This window comes from Sapajus apella, unplaced genomic scaffold (assembly GCF_009761245.1).
Source record: "Sapajus apella isolate SASKATOON/1434 unplaced genomic scaffold, GSC_monkey_1.0 scaffold6, whole genome shotgun sequence".
NCBI classification, from domain to species: domain Eukaryota; kingdom Metazoa; phylum Chordata; class Mammalia; order Primates; family Cebidae; genus Sapajus; species Sapajus apella.
Genome location: NW_022436946.1, coordinates 50,344,100 through 50,366,339, shown reverse-complemented (window position 1 = coordinate 50,366,339; position 22,240 = coordinate 50,344,100). Strand labels below are relative to the sequence as shown.

At 45.9% G+C, this 22,240-nt stretch overlaps 1 protein-coding gene and 1 long non-coding RNA gene across 2 annotated transcripts in view; one reads left to right on the top strand and one right to left on the bottom strand.

Moving 5' to 3' along the window:
• Nucleotides 1–4,296, bottom strand: part of LOC116549562 — a 43,276-nt gene extending 38,980 nt beyond the window's left edge. The window contains exon 1 of the long non-coding RNA XR_004267937.1: nucleotides 4,127–4,296. This is a non-coding gene — a long non-coding RNA (uncharacterized LOC116549562). The remainder of the gene's footprint in view (nucleotides 1–4,126) is intronic.
• A 13,142-nt stretch (nucleotides 4,297–17,438) lies between these two features.
• Nucleotides 17,439–21,837, top strand: POU3F2 (POU class 3 homeobox 2). The gene has a single exon (XM_032275213.1). It carries the CDS (start codon nucleotides 17,741–17,743, stop codon nucleotides 19,070–19,072), a length of 1,332 nt encoding a protein of 443 aa, XP_032131104.1. The 5' UTR covers nucleotides 17,439–17,740; the 3' UTR covers nucleotides 19,073–21,837.
• The last annotated feature ends 403 nt before the right edge of the window (nucleotides 21,838–22,240 follow it).

The window sequence follows — 22,240 nt, the reverse complement described above, 5'->3', positions numbered from 1 at the left end:
ATTTCTATCAAAATTTTGACTGTATTATTTTTAGAAATGGTCAAACTGATTCTAAAATGCATTTGGAATTGCAAGAAACAAAGAATACCCAAAACAATCTTGAAAAGAACAATGTTGGGGAATTCACACTTCCCAATTTTAAAACTTACAGTACAAAGCTACAGTAATCAAGATAGTATGGTACTGGCATAAGGATCAACGTATAGACTAATAGAATAGAATTGGGCATCCAGCTGAGACAATTTGTGTCTGAGAATTAAAGTCTGTCTGCAAACATCACATTCAGTAGCCAAGGTAACAAATCTCTCTTTGAAGAGGGATTAGAACCATACATCACTGTATCTGCCACACTGATGCATGTGATTATATTAAGATTAAAGACTTCTGTTCAATAAGAGACATCTTGGATAATGTTAACCAAAATAGAAAGGGTGATTTTATCACCAATGTTTACAACTGATAATTAATAACTTCTAGAATATAAAAAAGATCTTTAGCAATCTCAACCAAAGAAAAATGGACAATAAATATCAGCAGGTAATTTAAAGAAAACAAACCCTCAAAGCCTAGAAAGCATACAAAAGTATTCTCAAACATAACAAGAGAAAAACAAAATAAAATAACATGGAGATAAAACTTCATATCTATTTGCCTAACAGAAATTAGAAAAATGGACAGCAACAAGTTGCCAAGGATATAGGGATAGAGCAAGGTAGCCATACATTCCAGTTTGTCTGAGACAGTCCTAGTATACACTAGTTGTTCAGTATAATTATTAGTACCTGCTTTTATTGTCAAAAGTGCCCCCAGTTGAACAATAAATCACATTGTCTCCCTGGGATAGATAGATCATTATACACTCCTGGTGTAAATGTAGGCTGGTGTGGCCATTTGGGAAAACAATTTGGCACACTATTCAGTCAAATTAACTATTTGAACACATTGCAATGCAAAGAGATTTTTCCCTACACATCTGAATATATATATATATATATATATATATATATATATATAAAGAAAACTATTACATATGTTCAGAAAGGAACATACAATAATCTGTTTATTGTAGAATTATTTGTAGTAGCAACAAGTTATTAATAGAAGATGAGTGTTCATAACTGAGAGAAGAAAAGTAAACCATGCTGGATGTATGCAATGAGGAACCATTCAGCAGTTAGATTCAGCACAATAGATATAAATAATAAAAAGAATAGATTGATATTAAAGACATACTTTTTAGTGCAAATATTATTAAAAATAGGATGATAATATGATAGGGTAACCCCCACTGATCCACATTATTGTATAATAGCCTCCCTTTCACTGTGGAGGGAACCTCTGAATGTGATGGGATATCAGTTCCATGATTACATTATAAAGCAAAGGTAAATAGGTTTTGCTGATATACTTAAGGTTTTTAATCAGTTGACTTCTATTTAAATACAGGGAAATCCTGAATGGCATGGATATATTAGAAGTAGACACCTGCAACATTACAGCCCTAATCAGGAGTGTTCCTGAAAGACAGTGGGGAAGGGAAATCTTTCTAGAAGAAAGAAATTAGAAGAGTACATTTGGTTCCCCCGTGTTAGTCTGTTCTGCATTGCTGTAAAGGAATGCCTGAGGCTGGGTAATGTATAAAGAAAAGAGGTTTACTTGGCTTATGATTCTGTAGCCTGTGCAATCATGGCACTAATATCTGCTCAGCTTCTGGTGAAGCCTCAGGAAGCTTACAATCATGGTGGAAAGCAAAGGGAGGGCAAGTATGTCACATAGTGACAGAAAGGGCAAGACAGGGAGAGGAAGCAAGAGAGTGGGGTGGGGGGGGTGCCAGACTTTTTAACAATCAGATCTCGTAGTAACTAATAAAATGAGAACTCACTCATTAGCACTGGAAGGGCAACAAGTCATTCATGAGGGATCCACCCCCATGACCCAAACACCTCTCATTAGGTGACATTTGGAGGGGACAAACATCCAAAGTGTATCACCTCCTTTCTCATGACTGGTGATAGCCAGAGATATAGATCTACACTGATTTATAGGCAGTGGCTAATAACCATTGGTTAGGTTTGATGATTCAGAACAAGATCAGAATACAAATGGCAAGAAACGCTGAGGAAGATATTTGTGAATAGATTCCACGTGGACTGCAAAGACATATGTTCACCAAAATACATCCACTGCAGATAAGGCTCTCAATAATCAAGACTGAGCTTTTAAAAAATGAGACGTTTTGTGAATGCCAGGTGGCCTCTTCTGTAGCCATTCGGGGACTTGCTGAATGAATGTTCAATATAGTCATGATAACAGGAGTGGAAGCTATACATTAGTTCAACAGCATGGGCTTCTCTTCATCAAGGCTGATCTTTGGCTGCCATTGCAGAATGCATAGACTACAGAGACCAGTGCTAAGCCCCCAAATGACACCACTCCCTGGGGATAGCAGCCAGCTACTTTGTGGTATATTGATTACACTGGATTCATTCCCTCAGGTATACAACAACAATTAGTTCTAACTGTAATGTACATATATTCTAGAAATGGGTTTTCGTTCTCTTTTCTCACTTCTTCCAAAAGCACCACCATCATGGACTTATAGAAAGTCTAAGTAACTATATTCTGCACAACATTGTTTAATTCCACACAATATTAACTCTGACCAAAAACCTTAACACAGCAACAAAAGAAGTACAATAATGAGTTTATGTCCATGGAATTCACTGGTCATATCACAATATCCCATCTCTTATGTACTGAACTGACAAAATGATCTATGAAGGATCATTACCGTTCCAGTTAAGAATATGCTAAAAGTTTGGGGCTATGTCTTATAAAATGCCATCATATGCTTTGAATCAGTGGCCAACATATGGTGCTGTTTCTCCCATGGCCAGAATATAGGAGTCTAGTAATCAGTGTCACTGTTCCATCTGGTAACCCACTAGCAGAAGTTTTGCTTTCCATTCCCCACAAGTTGGTGCTCTTCTGATTTAGAGGTTCTAATTCCCACAGAAGGAAAACTTCTACAAGCAGATGTAACAATTGTTCCATTGAACTGAAAGTTGAGACTGTCACCTGTCTATTTTAGGCTCCTTATGCCACTGAGCCAATAGGCAAAGAAGGGAATTACTCTAATGACTGTGGTGGTTGATCCTGACTAACAAGGAGAACTTGGCTACAGCTATACAATACAGGTAGAGGAAAAACCAGAGGACTCACTGGGATGCCTCTCAGAACTTTCATTTCTAAGACTAAAAGTTAAAAGAATACTAAAGTAATCAAAAAGATAGAATCACTGACGATTAAAATCTTTCATAATGGAAGTATGGGGCCTTTGCCAGGTAACAAACTGGCTGAAATGATGCCTGAAAGCCAAAGAAATATAGAACAGTTCGTGGAAAAAGAAGGTTACAAAAATTAACTATAGTCTTGTGACCAATTCTAGAAACATGGACAGTAGCAACCACACATATTTGCTTCCTTGCTTGTCACGTATATTTCTATTTCTTTTTTTCTCTCTATTGCATTGCATAAGGAGTACTGGTGGTGGTAACATTGACAATTCGTTATTTAGGTGATTAATTGACCATTTATGAAAACACCACCTATGGAAAAGTTGAGTCTTCTTTTGAGGAGGGAGGCTAGACAGCGAGACAATCTTCTGAAGGATAGTTGCATTTTAGTAAACAGAAGCACAAAGTTGCTATTAGACAAAAGGTTCCGATATGTGTGAAGTATATTATTAAGCTATTGTCTTCCAACTCTAAATTTCCTCCTTCTAGATCATGCCTTGTGAAACTAGGCCTGGAATTCTTCAGATTCCTTTGTTACCTGAACCCCTGTTAAATTCTGTCAAAAAGAGTTTGTAGAGAGAGACTGGAAGACAGGGAGAGGACAGAGGGAAACTTCTTCCCTTGTTCTTTTTTTATTTGCTTGCTCTTCCTGTCAGTGTCACCAGAGCAATGATACTTAACCATGGCAGCAGCAATGTCTTTCCAACTCCAACTCTATTTGGCTCTCCCAGAAGCAGCCCCATCATACTCTGCCCCCTCAGAAACACCAGCAACAGCTGCCAATGCCTCCTGAGATTTCAACCTCAACTCTTCAAGACCATTTTTCTTACCTGAAGTTACTAGCACTCGCTGAGTAGTACTCCCTCTTCAGAGGTGAAGGCTAGCGCCTTGGGGCTCCTCCTCCAAACTTTAAAGTATTAATAACTCTGATCCATGCTGGCGCAGTGGCTCTTGCTTGTAATCCCAGCACTTTGGGAGCTAAGGTAGGTGGATCACTTGAGCTCAGTAGTTTGATACCAGCCTAGGCAACAGGGTGAAACTCTGTATCTACAAAAAAAAAAAAAATACGAAAAATAACAATAATCACTAGGCATGGTGGCACATGCCTGTAGTCCCAGCTATTCAGGAGGCTGATGTGGGAGGATCGCATGAGCTCAGGAGGAGGAGGTTGCAGTGAGCCGAGATCATACCACTGTGCTCCAGCCTGGGCAACAGAGCTAGACTCTGTCTTTTAAAAATAATAATTAATTAATTAATTAATTAATTAAAAGTCCAAGAATACACTTTAAGCACAGATGAATCCAGTGGTTCAATTATATCGTATCTTTCTCTGTCTTTTGATTTTCTCTGTATTGGTTTTCCTCAAGCACATTGTCTTTGCAAGAGGGGCTCCTGGAAGATTAAGGCTTATACTTTATATACCTTAGTATAATAAGGTAATCAGAGTGTTAACTAGTTTTCTGCTTCCCTCATTATTCTTGCCAAAATTATGAGGCTAATGTTCAGTTACTTTGATTGGTCTGCTTAGGTCATGTGCCCTTCCTAAACCAATCACTGCAATGTGCAATACTTTCGTTGGCCAGTCATGAATCATTCTCCCCAGAATGGTATCAGTTAAACCTATTACTAGAAGAAGTAAATTCTTCAGTACAACACCAATACCATTAAAACTTTTCCAACACTGCACAATTACTAATAAAAATTAAGTGACACTGTTTTTACAGTAGAAATTTCATATCTGACTAGCTCACAGAGGTAGAGTTGGTCTTTAAGACAGGACAAAGAAGGTGACTCATGGCCATGTGGCTGTATTTTAGGAATGCTGCAAATTCCTCCTGCCTAAAATATCTTTTCCATCTGCCAACTACAGTCTTAAATTCCAGTTACACTACTGAGATTCATTGTTCAGGGCCTATAGCATGGACCCTCCAAGCTTTTCTTGGAAAAACGCAAATGCCTCTTAGCACATATCATCTTTTAACGCCTCATATTGGTTACCTTATTACCTTATCTGATTGATGATAACAGGCGAGGCAATAGTAAGGAGTCCCTCAGAGGAAAAAGTCTTCATGGGTTAAAAGTCCCAAAGGGCAGATCTGGAATCTGTGTGACCAGGTTGATAGGAAGAGTGAGGAAAGTGGAAGGTGATGGAAGGTGATGGTGCACTCCAGACACAACCTGTCTAATCTGCAATTTCTCTTGATAACAACACTACTCATAACCCCACTTAATTATATCTTAGAACAGGCAACCTATGAGAGGATGTTTGGGAATCTAGTCCATTTTCTCAACAAAAGAGGTTCCTTGTTGGAGACATGGCTGAAGAATGGCATCAGTCCTCAGTCTGCAAGGGGATGGTTGTCACCAGGAAGAACCTTAGACCCTAAGAATTCTCTTGAAGTGCTTCTAGCTTCATAATGGTCTAACAGTTAAGCAAAGAAGTCTGCAGGGCCCTTGTTGATCTTTTCTAATGATATTTAAGTGCCAATGTCTAAGTGACTTATTTTTCAGCTAATGCAGTAACAGAAATAGAACAATGTCTGAAAACTAGTGTCCCATGTGATATGGGGCAAGATATTGGCCTTCCTTAAATTATCCCAATTTTGAACTCCTTATAACTAAGTTTCCTATCTCTCCAGGACCCTTTCCTATTACATATATATCTTCCCCAAAGTTATATTGTTATGTATGTATAACAATAAAAATCCTCCCAAAAGTTTAGTAAGACTATGGAAAGAATGAATGAATGAATGAACAAAAGAAGGAAGAGAGATAGATATCCATTTAAACTAATAAAAGTGGTTAGATATAGGAAGGGGAATGGTATGAGAGTAAAAGTGGCAAAAAAATTTTAAAGGAAACTTTATATATCTATTTTTTTATTATTGCTTGGCTTTGGCTTACAATGAGCATTATTTAGGAATCCTTTTAGTAATTATAGTAAAAGTTGTACTTAACTGATTCTACTAACGAAAAGACATTTTTTTGTCACATTTGGGATTTAACTTGAGGAAGGGAGACAGAGCCATCTCCATGGTCTAGATAAGTGCTGACCACACAGATAAAAAAGCACATCCTATAAATGTCCCCACTGACTGATTAAGCTTAAGAATAATACTCAAATGATACAAAACCAAGCTGAATAAAAATGCAAGTACTCCAGTTCTTTGTTACATCTACTTTTTTTCCCCTCAGAAAGAATGAACTACTGCTGTTTTTGAAAGTGTCATGAAGATATAGGTCGATTATGCTGCTCCCCTGGACGGGTTTCCATTGGTAATAAATGGTTTTCTGAGAGGTTTGAGTTAAAGCTCTTATGTAAATAGAGAGAGGCTTACATAATGCTCTTTAAACTAGAACTTTGAAGACAATCTGCAGTAGGCATATGAAATCTGTTTGTGCTGCAAATGGCATCTGAAAACTGACAGGAAACGGTCCAAGAAGCGGTTTAAGAAAACAGGAAGAATAAACACCCACGGTGCAAACTTCTGATCAATCATTTAACCAAACTTCGAGACCAGAGAATACGTAAGAAGTGTGTCCTAGGGCTTATAACAATGCCACTAGCCACAGTATGTTTTCAGGAGCGCCCAAGAACATTATTCATCGTAAATTTCTATGTAAATTATCCAAGGGCAGGGGCATTGCTTTGGTCCGCGCAGGAGTCAGATGGCACGGGTTCCCTCCCTGTGAGTTTTGACAGTGCATCATCTCACGGAAGAGGCTAAACTAGTATTGATTTTCCAACTTCTAAAAGGAGTAACCATTTGGAGCAAAGGCACGTTCTCAGGGACGCGGGAGTTAGTAGGGGCAGGTCTGCGTAAAGAAGAAACACTATTCAAACCGACAGCGCTGCGGAGACGGGGAGATGTAGCTGTGGGGAGCGAGCGGAAGCTTCTCTCTGTTCAAGTAGCGAGGCTGCAAAGTTCCTGCCACAACAGCTGCGACGTTCTGATTCTGTGGACCTGCCAGGAGAGGCGTTTCCCTGGCCAAAATAGAGCCTTCTTAGGAGAGGTTTATGTTTTGTTCGGGAAGGCAGGACTGACTATCTTCTAGTGGTTTTCACTCTCCTCCACCTTTATTACCCTGAATCCTCCTTAGCCCCCCTCCCCCACTAGCTCCTTCCGAGTAAAGTAGAGAGGGAGCGTGGGAGGTAGAAAGCGCACGCTAAGTTTCAAATGTCGCCAGGCTTTCCAGAATCCCCTAGCCCTGGGTGCAGGCGCCTCTCCTGGCCTCGGAGCCCCGCCCCGCTTCCCCTTCCCCGCAATCCCAGAGCTCGAGGCTCCGCGGGGAACTGAGACGGAAATATTCCAGCCTTAGATACGGGCAGACTAACTTTCAGGTCCACTCCAACCCTGAGGTCGAATTCCACTTGATCTTGGAGTTCGCGAAGTGACTGCCAAGTCAGAGATTGCGTTCCGTAGAGCGCGATGACGGGGCAGCACAGGCTCTTGCTGTGGGGCAAGCAGCTGAGGACCAGGGGCGAGCCCGCAGTGGAAGGAGCCGCCCCGCCAGGAGCCTCGGAGACCATCCCCCCACCCAGTCCTGAACCCCTTCTCGCCACCCCCTGCACTCCCCGTGGGTCTATCCTCCCTTCACCCGCGGACTGCCCCAAGGAATGGGGAACCCGCAGGCAGAGGCCACCCCTCCCCCCGCCCACCCCGCCTCTGCCGTTTCTGTTAACTTTCTAACACTACCCTTCTTCCCCCCTACGTAAGTCACTACGACCGCGTTGACTCGCGCTCACGCACCCCTGCCCTTTTCTCCAGACGCCTAAAGGTGGCTGAATTGAAACACTGACACGTGAAAACTCTATTCTGACGTCGAATCGCCCGCCTTGAGGTTTTAATCTTGGTCGCTCGTCCCGCCCAACGTTCAGGGCAGCTATCCAAAAGGTCCCCGCATTCCTTGCTGTCCCTAGGAAAGGTGAGGATAGGAGGAAGGGGGAGGCAGCGTGGGGGATGTGAGAGAACTGGGGCCACACTGTGTATCTAGGAGGAAACTGAATCCTCATCTCAGGAATGTTAAGTCTTTGCGCGGTTTCTAAGTAGAATCCATTTTTGCAGCTTTCTTAGGATCCCGGGTACCCCAAGTGCCAACTTAGGAACTGGGAGAAGGAACGTGCCACCGCCGACCACCTGGTGGGAGGAAGTAATGCTCCCTCTACTCCTCCCTTCTCCCTGCTTCCTCTCCACCAGCAACAGGTTTTCAAGTTGAGGAGACATCCCCCCTCCAACATCTCTCACTCCCTACTTGTGGCCAAGGCCTGCCCGGTGTTCAACCCAGACAGAGTCAGGCAGACGCTCAGCTGGACGCGCCGGAATGGGCGCCGGTGGCCAGCGTATTGTGAGATTTCCTAATGTCAGGGCACTGTTGAGGAAACGGCTGATAAACCTCTAGTAAATCTCTTCACGAAAGAAATTAGTGTTGTTGTCTTGCCTTTTAGTTGTGTGTCCCTCATGCCCCCCAAGAAAACAATTTTTATCTTCCAAACACGCTTGGGATCAAGTTTCATCCTTGCACTTGTAGCTTAGACGTTTCTACTATAAAAGACTGTTTGGTGCGTTTTGGTTGGGCGTTACTTGCAGGTGTCTCGCCGATTAGTTGTCCTGGACTGAGACACTGACTGGGGACCTAGGCTTGTCGGGGGCAGTTGCAAAAGGTCCCTCTAACGCTCCTGGTCTACCTAGAGACCGCCCACCAACTCCCTTCTCTCCAATTATCATTGTTAGTGCATGGTGGAGAACAAGCTTAATTCTCTAATAATATGACCTCTTATTTTGATGCGGTCCAAGAAAGAAAGAAAGGAAAACAGTGGAGATGGTGGTTAGACACCCCTAAACTCTGAATTCAGAGAAGGAAAGCTCTCAACTACTGCCTCTCAGCACTTTGCATTGTATTCCTGAAACCTGGAAATGAAAATAGAAATTGTTTGATGTATGAGGAGACGTTATCTAATTAGGGCGTAAGAAATTTAATCTTTCCAGCATGCAGGTCATATAATTAATGTTAATTTAACGCTCAAATTCTCAGTCATTAATTTTTATTTTCTTAAATGTAGTTTGGCAGGGCCCCCTGATCCATGGCAATGGATTTTACTGGATGTGAGAGCACTCTTGGTCTTAGGAGTATCTCACCACAAACCTACCCATCCCAATAACAAGATCACATCATGTATGCATTATTAAGCCACATAATTGAACGGTCCATAGTTTGCATATCAGACTATTAAAATAATATATTTTGCTTTTCTCTGAACACGTATTGTTCAAGCCTCTGCGAATATGTAGTGATTCTGATAATTACCTCCAAATTACTGCAAATGTTCTCTTCATTAACATGATTTCTTTCAAGCATTTTTTAAAATGTGGATATCGTTATGAATTAAGACACTTCTTACAAAGTTATGTGAACTTTTTTTAAAAAAAGGAATTTGTCATTGGAAAGGAAAGGACATATTTTAAATGGAGGATGTAGAAAAATGCTTTAACTATGCCTTTCAAATGGCTTCCTAAGGTCAAATAAAAGTTTTTCTGTCTAGTTTTTCATGCTGTTTCTAGGCAAAAGGCAGACAGAAAGAAACAAAGAGAGATTGGTGGTAGGGCTGACTTTCAAAGTCACAGGAGAGTAAGAGAGAATCAATTTTTCAAGTTCCAACTATCCACCTCCTTCTGGTATAGATAACTTGTCCCTGCAAATAAAATCTTAACTCATTACCTGAGATATAGCAGACTATATCCCCTTTTAAAAGAACAAGCTCAAAATTTTCTGAAGCAAACAGCTTATTAATTAAATATTACTGCTTCTCCCCTTACTCTTCTTAGCTACACTATTGGAGAAATTACAAGTGGTAAAAAAGCCTTCATTGTAACCTTCCCTTCACACACTGTTTTCTAAGTTGAATGGCAAGACATTAAAAAAGAAAAAAACCTACTGCAAAATAAAAGTCTGTTTTAACTGTGAGAAATTTGCATCTACACTTCTTTCTAGTAAGGTTTCCTTTGAGTGATTTTAGAACTCTCCTAACAGGCCATTCTGCCGCTGGTACTGTCGCTCCTCTGTACACTGTCGGCGCCGCGCGCGGGTCCCTCTCCTCAGACCGCGCCTTCAACGCGGAATCGCTGCCATCAGCCCAGGCGGAGAAGGAGTTTCAACCGCTGGGAAGGCATGAGTTGAAGAAAGTTATAGGATTTTTTCCTAAACAAAATAGGGGCAAGAAAACAGTTGGGCCCGGGACGAAAGGGGGAGGGTTGCTGGGGCTCTCCGCCCTTCAAGCAGTAAGCTGCCTGGCCGTTCCCTGCGGGGCGGATCCCCCCTTTCCTTGCCCAGTGCCCGGGTCCTCTGGGCCCTTCTCCTCGAGACCGCAGTCGGCTCTCAGGGAAAGGGTGCCAGGCCCCAGGCGGCACTTTTATTTTGGTTGAGAGGAGGGAGGGCTGCTCCCAGGCCCGAGGGAGACGAACTGAGCCTTTCTGTTTGGATTTCCCTCCTCGCTATAGCAACCAGCAGCATCCGGACAAAAATGCGCCCTCCCTGGACAATGGCCCGGCCTCCTGCTTCTCGCCCTCGTCTTCCTCCCCCGGATCGCAGCCAGGACCTGCCTGGGCGCTCTTCGGCCATGGAACATCCCTCCCCGCCACCCCCACCTCCATCCTTTCCATAGCAGTCCCTCCGGAGGTCAGGCCAGGGCGCTGGGAAGCCTCAGCTCTTGCTCTCTACCCCCACTGATTCCCCTACGCCGGCCAAGGCTAGGACACAGGACCTCACTACCGAGTTCGGGGGCTCCCACAGAGGAGTTCCCTGCTGGGATTGTGTGTGTGATTGGATGGCCCACAGGAGTACAAACTCCAGCTTTTTCCAGGGTTAAAAAAATTAGAAAAATGCATAGAGCAGACTACACCTCTCCTCCGCCCAACACACACACACACACACACACACACACACACACACACACACACTCACTCACACTTATTAATATAAGCACCCCGGACCGAAGTACGAGACATGATCTCTGACTTTCTTTCACTCTCCCAAGGTTAATTAAGTTCCCTTCCACGAACTGAGCTCCGCGCCTATTCATTATTCTCTCCGTCTGACCTAGGGCGTTAATATGATCAGGCCTATGACTCGGCCGTGTTCTGTTTTCCTATTTTGCATTTAATGCTGGGACCTAGCTGCCCTAGATTACCATGGAAAACTCTCAGAAAAGACAAGAGGAGCCAGGGGGTCTCCCTGCTCCAATCTGCCTAAGGCTTCCTCTTCCTGCCTCCTCTTCCGGCTAATGTCTGCCTCTATGTTCCCAGGACCCAAATTCTGGAAACCTGTCTTTAAAAATACAGTTATCCCTAACTTTATGAGGTTCAAGTCTGTCTAGAATGATAGATTCGAAACTCTTGAGAACTAGCAGAAGATCCTGGCCCACAGTTATTACCTCTGTGGTTAACTGCTCTCCAGAAAAGCATCTCTCCCGCCCGTGCTTTCCCACCGATCTCCCCCGCCCCACTCGCCCCCGCCGTCCTCCTGGACACTAAGGACACAATTGATAAGTGCACTCGTACACTTCAGAAGGATTTGCATTAGTGCTGCGTGCAGGCAGAATAAGAAAACTGAAGTCAAACTTCAACCAAATACAGTTAGGGACGGAGCAACAGCCCTTGGAAATGGCTTCAGTGAAATAACTGAGTACACCCTCCTCCCACTTCCCCAGTCCGCGCCTGTGCACAGGTGTATGTAAGTGCAGTCGTCCCTTGCCCGCCTTCCTCTTCACAAATTGCTCCAAAGGATGAGAAGCCAGGAGCTCCAGCAAGAGCTCCATGTCAGTACATTTCCAAATGCTTTAGAGCTAAGGAGGTTTGTGTTGAAATCACTTTAATTTATCAAAGAGTTGTCATCCCCTGCTGGTGGCCAGCCATCCACCTGCTTTAAGGCTAGTGGGAGAAAATGCGAGCAAGCCTGCCTGTGTGTGTGTGTGCGCGCACACACACACACACAGACACCTTTAGGCTTCATTGTTAAGAGGTCATTTAACTGTTAGTCCTTTGAAAATGAAAATGCAGAAAACGAACTAGAAGCCAATTGTCTCCTGTTCTTTTTCTGAGACTTTGGTTCTGTTTCTGAGATTTTGTATAAACAAGCATATTAACTCCTCCAAACAGAATTTATCTTACACTGTGATGGAATGCTGCCTTTATGTTTTCTCCCTCCTAAGGCCTCATATTCACCGCTCAGGATTTAGCAGGCTTCCTTTGATAAATTACTCAAAGTAATCCTTGAAACAGCTAGACTATCTGGGTGATGTGGTGTTAGTTGTCTTCAAGCCATCCCTGTCTATAATATATTCACTTGCAGACTACAAAGGGGGGACTGTTTTTAATGATAAAATTCATAACGAAGAAAAAGGGAAAGAGATTAGTATCTATAAATACAGATAATTTTATATCTAATACTGAATTAAGAATATTACATTTCACTGGTTTACACACTAGTGAAAGTAAAATATAATTGTTTGTTTGTGAGGTATGGACAGAGTTGCCAAGCATAGGACGTAGAGGGGTTTCAACTTTCAGAAACTTTAATTCTTCAAGACCGTTCATGACATGGGGACAGATGCACATTTAGGAATTTGCAAAATGTAGGTATAGCTAGTAACATACAAATTTATATGGAAGCTTTATTTCTTTAGGAGAAAATGTGCTGCTGCATAATTAAAGATATTAAGTTCTGTCTTTTTTTTTTTTTTTTTTTGGTAAATGTTTATTATGTTTCTACAAGAACCAGCAACTTGGAAATGCATTTTCCATGTTCCTTATAAATGCATCCCCCAAGGATGAAGTTCTTGAAGCTTTAAGGCAGTTTTCATTAAAGCTGCCAACTGCCTTTTTATGTGGATTGGCTGTTCAAAGCTCTAGCTCTGAAGCTGGAGCCTCAGTTTTGACATTCTGCAGGCCCTTAGCAAAGAAGTTCCACTCAGGGTTGGAGGGGGATCTTACCAAATCAAACAGCTTTTGGGGGCTAGCAGAAGAGCAGAAAGCACAGGAGTAAATGACTGAGACAAGGCTTTTTAAAAAGAAGAGGGAGGGGACATTCAAACATGTGCCTCCAAGGTGGATATGTGAAAAAAGAAACAGCAGTTTATTTTTCGAGTTTTACCTAGGTTTAAACCAGCTGCTACCTCCACTGCCCCAATGGCCATCTCCTAAGAAAATTCTTTCTGTTTTCTTTTGTTTCCTCATTTCTATTATCCTGGGACTACATAAATAAGAAAAAATTAAGATCAAATGAATACGATTTCACCTCTATTTTAGTAACTGCATGCCTCCAGCTCAATGTATGGGAGTGGTCATGCTGGGTTTTCCGCCAACTTCTGGTATATAGAAATAAAAAAAATACTATTTTACATACGGTGTGAGTGTTTACTAGATGAGGGAGTTAATAAATTAGAATTCAAGTTACAGTGCGTGGACTGATCGATAACTGTTACTCAGGTGGAAATTTGGAGGGGTTGTGTCAAGGTGCTGGGTGCTGATGAGACCCAGGCCCGGCTCACTGTCTCGAGGAGGGTGAAAGTGTGAGAGATAATATGTGTATCTTTTTGGTGTAGTTCTGTTATTCTAGGGTGTTTCTCCTCCAACCAGCGCACCCGGGCAAGAAGGAGTCAGCTCCGTTTCTTCAGACAAGTCCAGCTCAGGGTACGGACTGAGTAGAGGTTCCTCCGGACCTGGGAGAAGAAACTGGGCTGGCGCCAGCATCTCCTCACAGGTGCCTTCATCCTGTCCTTGCGGAAGGAGCTTAGGACACGCGGCAGTCAGCGCCCCAAGGCTGCGAGGCCCGCAGGAACTGCCTGCTCAGTCATTGTCCTAGAGAGTGATCTCGAGGAGCTGTGCTGGAGTGAGGGAGATATCAAGACACCTTGTCAGTTCAAAGCATTTTGGCGTTGTTTGAAATCCTCTCCACGTCAACGTAAGCAGCCTCTGTATTTGAACAGCTGCTTTGAACAGTGAAAGGGAATGAGCTGAATTAAAACCTGAAGGTGTCTGCCCGAGACACCTTCAGCGTGCTTTTATGCGGGAGAAGAGTGGCAGGCAGACGAGCGGACTCTGTCCTGACAGAGTCAGCCCAAAGAATGGGCCCCTGGAGCGCGGGACAGGGGAGGAACCGGTGGAGAGGCCCCCATCTGGACCTAAAGCCTGCGAGAGCCCGAAAGAAGTGCCGCTTCGGGAGGCAGAAAAGGAAGCCCAGGCTGCTCAGAACCCGGCGGCGTTCGCGCCAACCGGGCCCCAGGCGTCTGGAAGGGAGGTGGCGGTAGCTCGGTGGGGAAGTGGTGCTCAGAGCCGCGGTGCGCGCCCAGCCCCACCCGCCCGGCGATTGGCCGAGCTTGGGGTGGGGGTGGGGTGCAGAGACTGAGGCCCCGGGTAGGCTATCGCTTTGTGTACTCCCGGGGATTTATTGGGCATATTAAACCCTGTTGGGAACATTTTGGCTCCGCTACCACCGGCGAAATGAGATGGGGGTGGAGGGTGGAGAGTGGAGACCTGAGACGTCAACATGGGAAGGATCTCAGCATTAATCGCCAGTGATGTCCCACCGCAGACAGGAAGTTTTGATGTACACGTGCAGCCTATTCTTGTCCCCTCACACTAGCGCCCTTTGCCTGGAGGAGGGCGGGGGGTGGATTGGGGTGTGAAGAGAAAGGTAAGAGGAGGAGGAAGTTTTAAATTGATTCAGAGCCAGGCCCCCTCAGTTCCCTAGGAGATGTGTTTAGAAACTTTATTTTTCCCTCCAGTGTATCATCCTATGGGCTGCAGAAGGCCTTGTCCCTAGAGAAATGTGAAATTAAATCCAGAGAAAAGCAGACACCTGCCCCAGAAAGGTGTGGGAGAAGTACGAGCTGCTTAGCATTCAGACGCGGCCCTTCCCCAGGACTGAATTCTTCTGTCCGTGGGAGCTCTGAGCTCCCAGGTCCGGGAAAAGATAGGCGCGCAGGGTCAGGAGAAGATGCAACTGGCTGGCTGCCTGTGCGCTCCCCGAGGCCCAGGGAAAGCCACGCACCTCACCCAGGGGATGCAGGGCCGAAGTTGGGAGAAGGCGGTTCTGCCCTCCACCCAGCCCCTTCGCTCCGCTGTTGAGAAGCCGCGGGCACCAGCTGCCGAGTCTGCGCGCTGAGGCTCGGACTTTTTCATTTTTTCCTAGCTAAGCAAAGTTATGGGATTCCTAGCAGCCCCCAGGCGCGGGGCCAGAGTGGCCCCGCGCTTGCGCTGGGACGGAGCGACACGCTGTGTGTGTCCTCGCCTCGCCGCGCTGGTGCGCGCGTGAAGGGGGGTGCAGGTCCGTCCTGCTGGCGGACTGTGGGCTGGCCCCTCCCCTATCCATTTCTCTCCCACACACACGCTCATAAACACAGGACACGTGGAAATTCTCAGCCAAAGCGTCTTGCCCGGGCGGTTGCTCAGCATGGTGATTTATAAACAGCCACTCTCCAAAGAGCATGGCTCCTTGTTAGTCATGATGAATTTTCTGGCCCGCTCCAGTTCGCTGTCTAGACTGAGATGCTCAGAGGCCCCAAAATGCTCCCTCTAAGCGTTGATTTGGCTGCCCCTCTCTTGCCCACGACCGCCGGCAGAACCAGTGATAGAGCCAGGGGTGAGAGGTGGGGAGAGGATCTATGTTCCCTGAGGTCTGTCATTCCCTTCCTGGCAGTAACTTTTGATTCGCTTTACAGCGCTCAAGTATACACGTCGCCCTGGGTAGCAGTCACACCGCTCCAGCCTGGGTCCCCGCCTGGGTTCTAGCTACGGAGCTTGCAGGCTCTGAAACTGACAGGAGGCACCTGCTCCGGGTGGCTAAGGAACTGATGGCGCGAGGCGCCCGCGCTCCGTAGAGCGGCGCTGCTGGTGCATGGTCCCGTAATCTTGCTCAGGAGTTCACCGCTGAAAGCTGAACTAGGAGCTTGGCCAGGGAGCGCCAAAGACAGACTAACCCCATCCGCTGGCGCCCACAGAAGTTACTGATTAGGAAGATTCCCCTGGCATCAGCCCATTTGTTTCACACACTCTTCCTCCTTTCCGAAGCGGCTAACTGAAAAGTTGCACGGATCAGCGGTAGAAACGCGGGGAATCGCGCACGCAGCCTTTCGGCGCGGCTTCCCGGAGCGGCCTTTGGTAACTGCGCCGCCCCACGAGACCGAACACCCCTCGCCAGCACTCCTGCAGCCTCGCACAAGGCGGAGCCCACGCAGGCTTCTACTTTTCTAAACCAAAAACTGTGCGCGTGTGAATCTGACGGAGAGACTTTAGAGTTTTGTTTTGTTTTCAATTCAGACCGCTGCGCTGTCAGAACAAGCAACTCCGAGCCTTGACTGGAGTGACTTACAAGCCGCGGCGCCGGCTGAGCCTGCCTCTCTGGGAGTTCTTTCGCAAAGGGACTGGGAGACCATTGGGCTTGGAATCTAAAAGGAAGAGAGCCTGTGCTAGGCACGGGGTAGAGGGGAAGAAGGGCTTTATTGGGGCAGAAGTGTCCTCACACCCTGGAGCAAGAGACACTTGAGCACTGAAATGCTAACGGTGGGATGCAAGGAGACTTGAATATCGGAACAAGTCTGGCTCTTGACTCTAGGTTTAGGAGAAACTGTGTGTGTCCCTAGGTGAATAAAAATCCGACTCCTGCTGGCTCGGTGTAACCCAGCTTTTCTCTTAGCCCCTCCGTTCCCCTCCTCTCAAAGCCCTATTGGGAAGAGAAAGTGGACACCACCTTCCCCCAGACCCCCGCCCCAATCCAAGTCTTCCAAGTGTCTGAGGTCGATAAGAGCACCGGGACCGCCCCCTTGCCCGGCTTTTCTGCCTGGGAGACAGATGGGGGGCGGGGCCCATCCCAGAGAGGGCGGAGGAGGCCCTGGGTGAGGAAGAAGGGGGGTGAGAACTGAGAGAATCTGAATCGGAAGGCGAAGGGGACTGGGAGGAGGTCTAGGAGGACTCGAAGCCCGGGGGAGGAGGAGGGAGTAGCCCTGCGCCAATCAGTGGTGCCGGCCTGGGAGGTTGCTAGCGGTATCCACGTAAATCAAAGGGCGCGGAGCCAATGGGAGGGGGCGGAGGGGGCGGGGCCCAGGCGCGTGCCGCTGCGAGCCGGCGCTGCCAAGAGAGCGGGAGAGAGCTGGAGAGAGCAGGGAGAGGGGGGAGCGCCGAGCTAGTCAGAGAGTGAGCGAGAGCGAGAAGGAGGGAGAGGAGGAGAAAGAGAGCGAGGGCGCGCGGGCGGGCGGGAGGCGGCGGCGGCGGCGGCAGCAGCAGTAATAGCAGGAGCAGCAACAGAAGGCGTCGGAGCGGGCGTCGGAGCTGCCCGCTGGGGGAGAGAGAGGAGAGAGAAAGAGCGAGCGACGAGAGGGAGCCCGAGGCGAAAAAGTAACTGTCAAATGCGCGGCTCCTTTAACCGGAGCGCTCAGTCCGGCTCCGAGAGTCATGGCGACCGCAGCGTCTAACCACTACAGCCTGCTCACCTCCAGCGCCTCCATCGTTCACGCCGAGCCGCCCGGCGGCATGCAGCAGGGCGCGGGGGGCTACCGCGAAGCGCAGAGCCTGGTGCAGGGCGACTACGGCGCGCTGCAGAGCAACGGACACCCGCTTAGCCACGCTCACCAGTGGATCACAGCGCTGTCCCACGGCGGCGGCGGCGGGGGCGGCGGCGGCGGCGGGGGGGGCGGGGGCGGCGGCGGGGGCGGTGGCGACGGCTCCCCGTGGTCCACCAGCCCCCTGGGCCAGCCGGACATCAAGCCCTCGGTGGTGGTGCAGCAGGGCGGCCGCGGCGACGAGCTGCACGGGCCGGGCGCCCTGCAGCAGCAGCACCAGCAGCAGCAGCAGCAACAGCAGCAGCAACAGCAGCAACAGCAGCAGCAGCAGCAGCAGCAGCGGCCGCCGCATCTGGTGCACCACGCCGCTAACCACCACCCGGGGCCCGGGGCATGGAGGAGCGCGGCGGCTGCAGCGCACCTCCCACCCTCCATGGGAGCGTCCAACGGCGGCTTGCTCTACTCGCAGCCCAGCTTCACCGTGAACGGCATGCTGGGCGCCGGCGGGCAGCCAGCCGGGCTGCACCACCACGGCCTGCGGGACGCGCACGACGAGCCGCACCATGCAGACCACCACCCGCACCCGCACTCGCACCCGCACCAGCAGCCGCCGCCCCCGCCGCCCCCACAGGGTCCGCCTGGCCACCCAGGCGCGCACCACGACCCGCACTCGGACGAGGACACGCCGACCTCGGACGACCTGGAGCAGTTCGCCAAGCAGTTCAAGCAGCGGCGGATCAAACTGGGATTTACCCAAGCGGACGTGGGGCTGGCGCTGGGTACCCTGTATGGCAACGTGTTCTCGCAGACCACCATCTGCAGGTTTGAGGCCCTGCAGCTGAGCTTCAAGAACATGTGCAAGCTGAAGCCTTTGTTGAACAAGTGGTTGGAGGAGGCGGACTCTTCCTCGGGCAGCCCCACGAGCATAGACAAGATCGCAGCGCAAGGGCGCAAGCGGAAAAAGCGGACCTCCATCGAGGTGAGCGTCAAGGGGGCTCTGGAGAGCCATTTCCTCAAATGCCCCAAGCCCTCGGCCCAGGAGATCACCTCCCTCGCGGACAGCTTACAGCTGGAGAAGGAGGTGGTGAGAGTTTGGTTTTGTAACAGGAGACAGAAAGAGAAAAGGATGACCCCTCCCGGAGGGACTCTGCCGGGCGCCGAGGATGTGTACGGGGGGAGTAGGGACACGCCACCACACCACGGGGTGCAGACGCCCGTCCAGTGAACTCGAGCTGGGGGGAGGGGCAGAGCGCGGGGCTCCCCCTCCCTTTGGGTCCTTGGCCCTTTCCCGGCCCTCTTGTTCCCTCTCTAACTTCTGATTGTTCTTTTATTTTTAATTATTATTTCCCCATCCCTTAAAAAGAAAAAAAAATTAAGGAAAAAGGAAAGCAACTAAGACACTGGACTATCCTTTAAAGGTAGCAGGTGTAATGATGTGTTTTGACCTTTGCAGGCGAGTAACCAGGCAATGGAGGGGAGTGTCTCCTGGAGAGAATGAGGAGAGTGTGTGATAGATAGAAAGAGAAAGAGATAGAGAGATGGCAAGCACTGAGATAAATACCTGGCAAAACTAAATAGATTACCAAAAAGGAAAAAAATGTCCACCAAACCATGATAAACACAAAACGCAGCTTCCTGATGCTTGGAGTTGGCACATGCTGCTGTGTTTATTTGATGTGGATTCCCATCAGGAAAGAGGAAAAAATACACACTTTCTCTGATATAGGTAAAATTTAAACACATAAATTTGCACTGCAAGAAAATCGAAGTTTACATGAACAAATTCGTGAACATATTTTCTCTTTCTCCCGACCGTTAATTTGGGAATTGCCGTTTTGGGGGATTTTGTTTTGTTTTGCTTTATTCATCTGAGAGAGTTGAAGCCAGCTCTTGGCCACTCTCCATTTCTAATGTTCTTGTGTTGCCCCTTGTTCTTACTGTTTGTGAACTTTGGTTACCTTCAGATTCCCCTTATGTGGGTGTAACATCTATTTGTTCCTCTTACCAAAGCAAAACGATTGGCTTCATACAAAATACATAATTCTCTGCTTTCAGGAAATGTGCATGGTCTACCTGCTTTGTCCAAGGCAAGAATCCAGTTTGGAATATAAAAATAAGAGTCAAGCATTGGTTGTTGTTACCAGCCACAAAGTAAACTTCATTTTCAGGCAGTGTTTCTGGGGGAGGTTATGGAGGGAAGAAAAAAGAAAAATCGATAGTGAGTGACTGATTGCTTCATTTTATCAGGCGGGCCCATTGTGAAAGAGCTCAGAGGAAATGTGGAGGTTAAATATATTCCCAGAGTTGTCCAGCAGAAAGAAAGTGGCACTTTGAAGAGAACTAGGGAAATACATAGCTTCAGATATCCCTATATAGTTCTCTACCTTCAGTTTTAATACTATTATGAAGAATTATTTGTGCTGACAGCAGCAGTAAACTTTGTTTCTCTAATTTTTTTTACATTAAAAAAATGATCCAGGAACTTAATAGTGTATGCATAAAACTGTGTTTTTTAACACACAAATACCCACAGCATACACAGATGATCTCCACAAAGTAGACAGGTTTTGTCTTCACTAGCTCATTTGTTTATCAAGTCATATTTAGGGTCCCACACCCTCTTTTCCTGTAATTTATTGCAGAATATACCACTTTGACTTGGACAGCTTTCTCCCCCTCTTTCACTAAGGAAAGCAAATGAAGTGGGGGGAAAATGCCATTTTCAATCCTTCCTTTCTCCCCTTTGTTAATAGTTTTAAGTGCATTTTTGATCTTATCTTGATGGAAAATGGTTAACTCAAATACAAAAGACTCTACTGGAAAGTGTAGGTGAAAAAACTTGTAACTGTATTGAAAATAAATACCATTAAACTGTGATCAGTTAAAATTTAAAAGAGAAATCAGCACAAAAGGGCGCTAAAAGGGAAAACACTTTTTATTAATCTTAAAAGTTTGGGGTTTTTTTTTCCAGTTAGGTATTAGATAAATTTTTATTTTAAAAAATGAAATTCTCACTACCATAAAATTATGGTTCAGCATCAGATTAGCATTGCACTCAGTAGTCTTTAAGGTTTTAGGAAATATGCTTTATATTGTCTTTTCAAACACCTGTGATTGTTTCATTTTCAATGTTTTTGCAAGATAAATGGTGACTTATAATGGGCATATTTATTTGCCTGTATTTCATTTCCCCCAATGAATGTCGCAAGGAGATGGGCACGGAGCTGCTTCTGGTGCATCACGCTGCTCGTTCCTGAGGTATGGGGACTGGCCTTTAGTGAAGCAATCCAGAGCAGGGCAAATAGCCACTGGTAAAGGGAGGAAATGAATTTTCAGATACTTATTACCAAGTAGGTAAGGTCAGAAGCTGGAGTTTAGAGGATGTGTCTACAGCTTCTCTGACTCTTATAGGTTTACTAAGATGAAAGTTACCACTGAACCTTACCACTATGTATATATGTTTAATATCTGTCTTTTGAAATGCAGAAATAGTTTAAATGTTTCTTTGTCTATTTTTCTTTTTTTTTAATGCTACCCAGGGAAATATTTTCATATCATTTTTAAGTGGCCTGCCTCAATGTATATTTATTTCTTTTGAAGCAAAAAGGTTCTGGAAACTGTTTTTCTGTAGCTTTAAATGAATAGGTGAGCAAAATCTATATGGGATGTAATTTTTTTGTTCAGTCTCTTAAAAAATACTTTGTTTTGGTACATTTGGTTGTGCTTGTGGGGAAAAATAAAAACGCAGAGATCCTTATATATTTATGTTAAAGTAATATTTTATTATCTACATAAAACAGAAATGCACAATACCTTCATAGTTTGTTCTAATTATTGAAATATCTTTATTTTATTTTTAAAGATAATGCCAAGTTTTAAGGGGGGAAAACCCTAGACTTTAAATTGACTGAGTTGAGTTGTGTGTAAAACACTTCCCTTCCTTTATACTTCATAAAGTTTTGGAATAAATTTTATGCATATACCGCCAGATTTCATGTTCATAACTTTCAGAGGCTTTTTTTTTTTTTTTTTTTTTTTTTTTACGGAGACTACTGGTTTAAATCACTTTTTTTTGCAAAAACTATCAGTCCCAAATCTTTCAGCCACTATGCCCGTAGCATTAAATTGAAATGGTCATTGGGTTTGAGCTTCAATTTGTTTGCCATTTCATGGTCCTACAAAGAGATGTTTGCCCCCTTTAAATATATGCAGATATGCCTGCGTCTTCTTTTCAGGTTATCTGTACCTTATTCAATTGTGCTGTTTTGGAGATCATCAGTGGAACTAGGTGGATTTTAATCTCTACCCACAGGTCCTCACATAATTTGGTATCTACAGAACAGCAGGATTTAGGAGATTATAATTTATAATAATTTACAAATATCTCTCAACA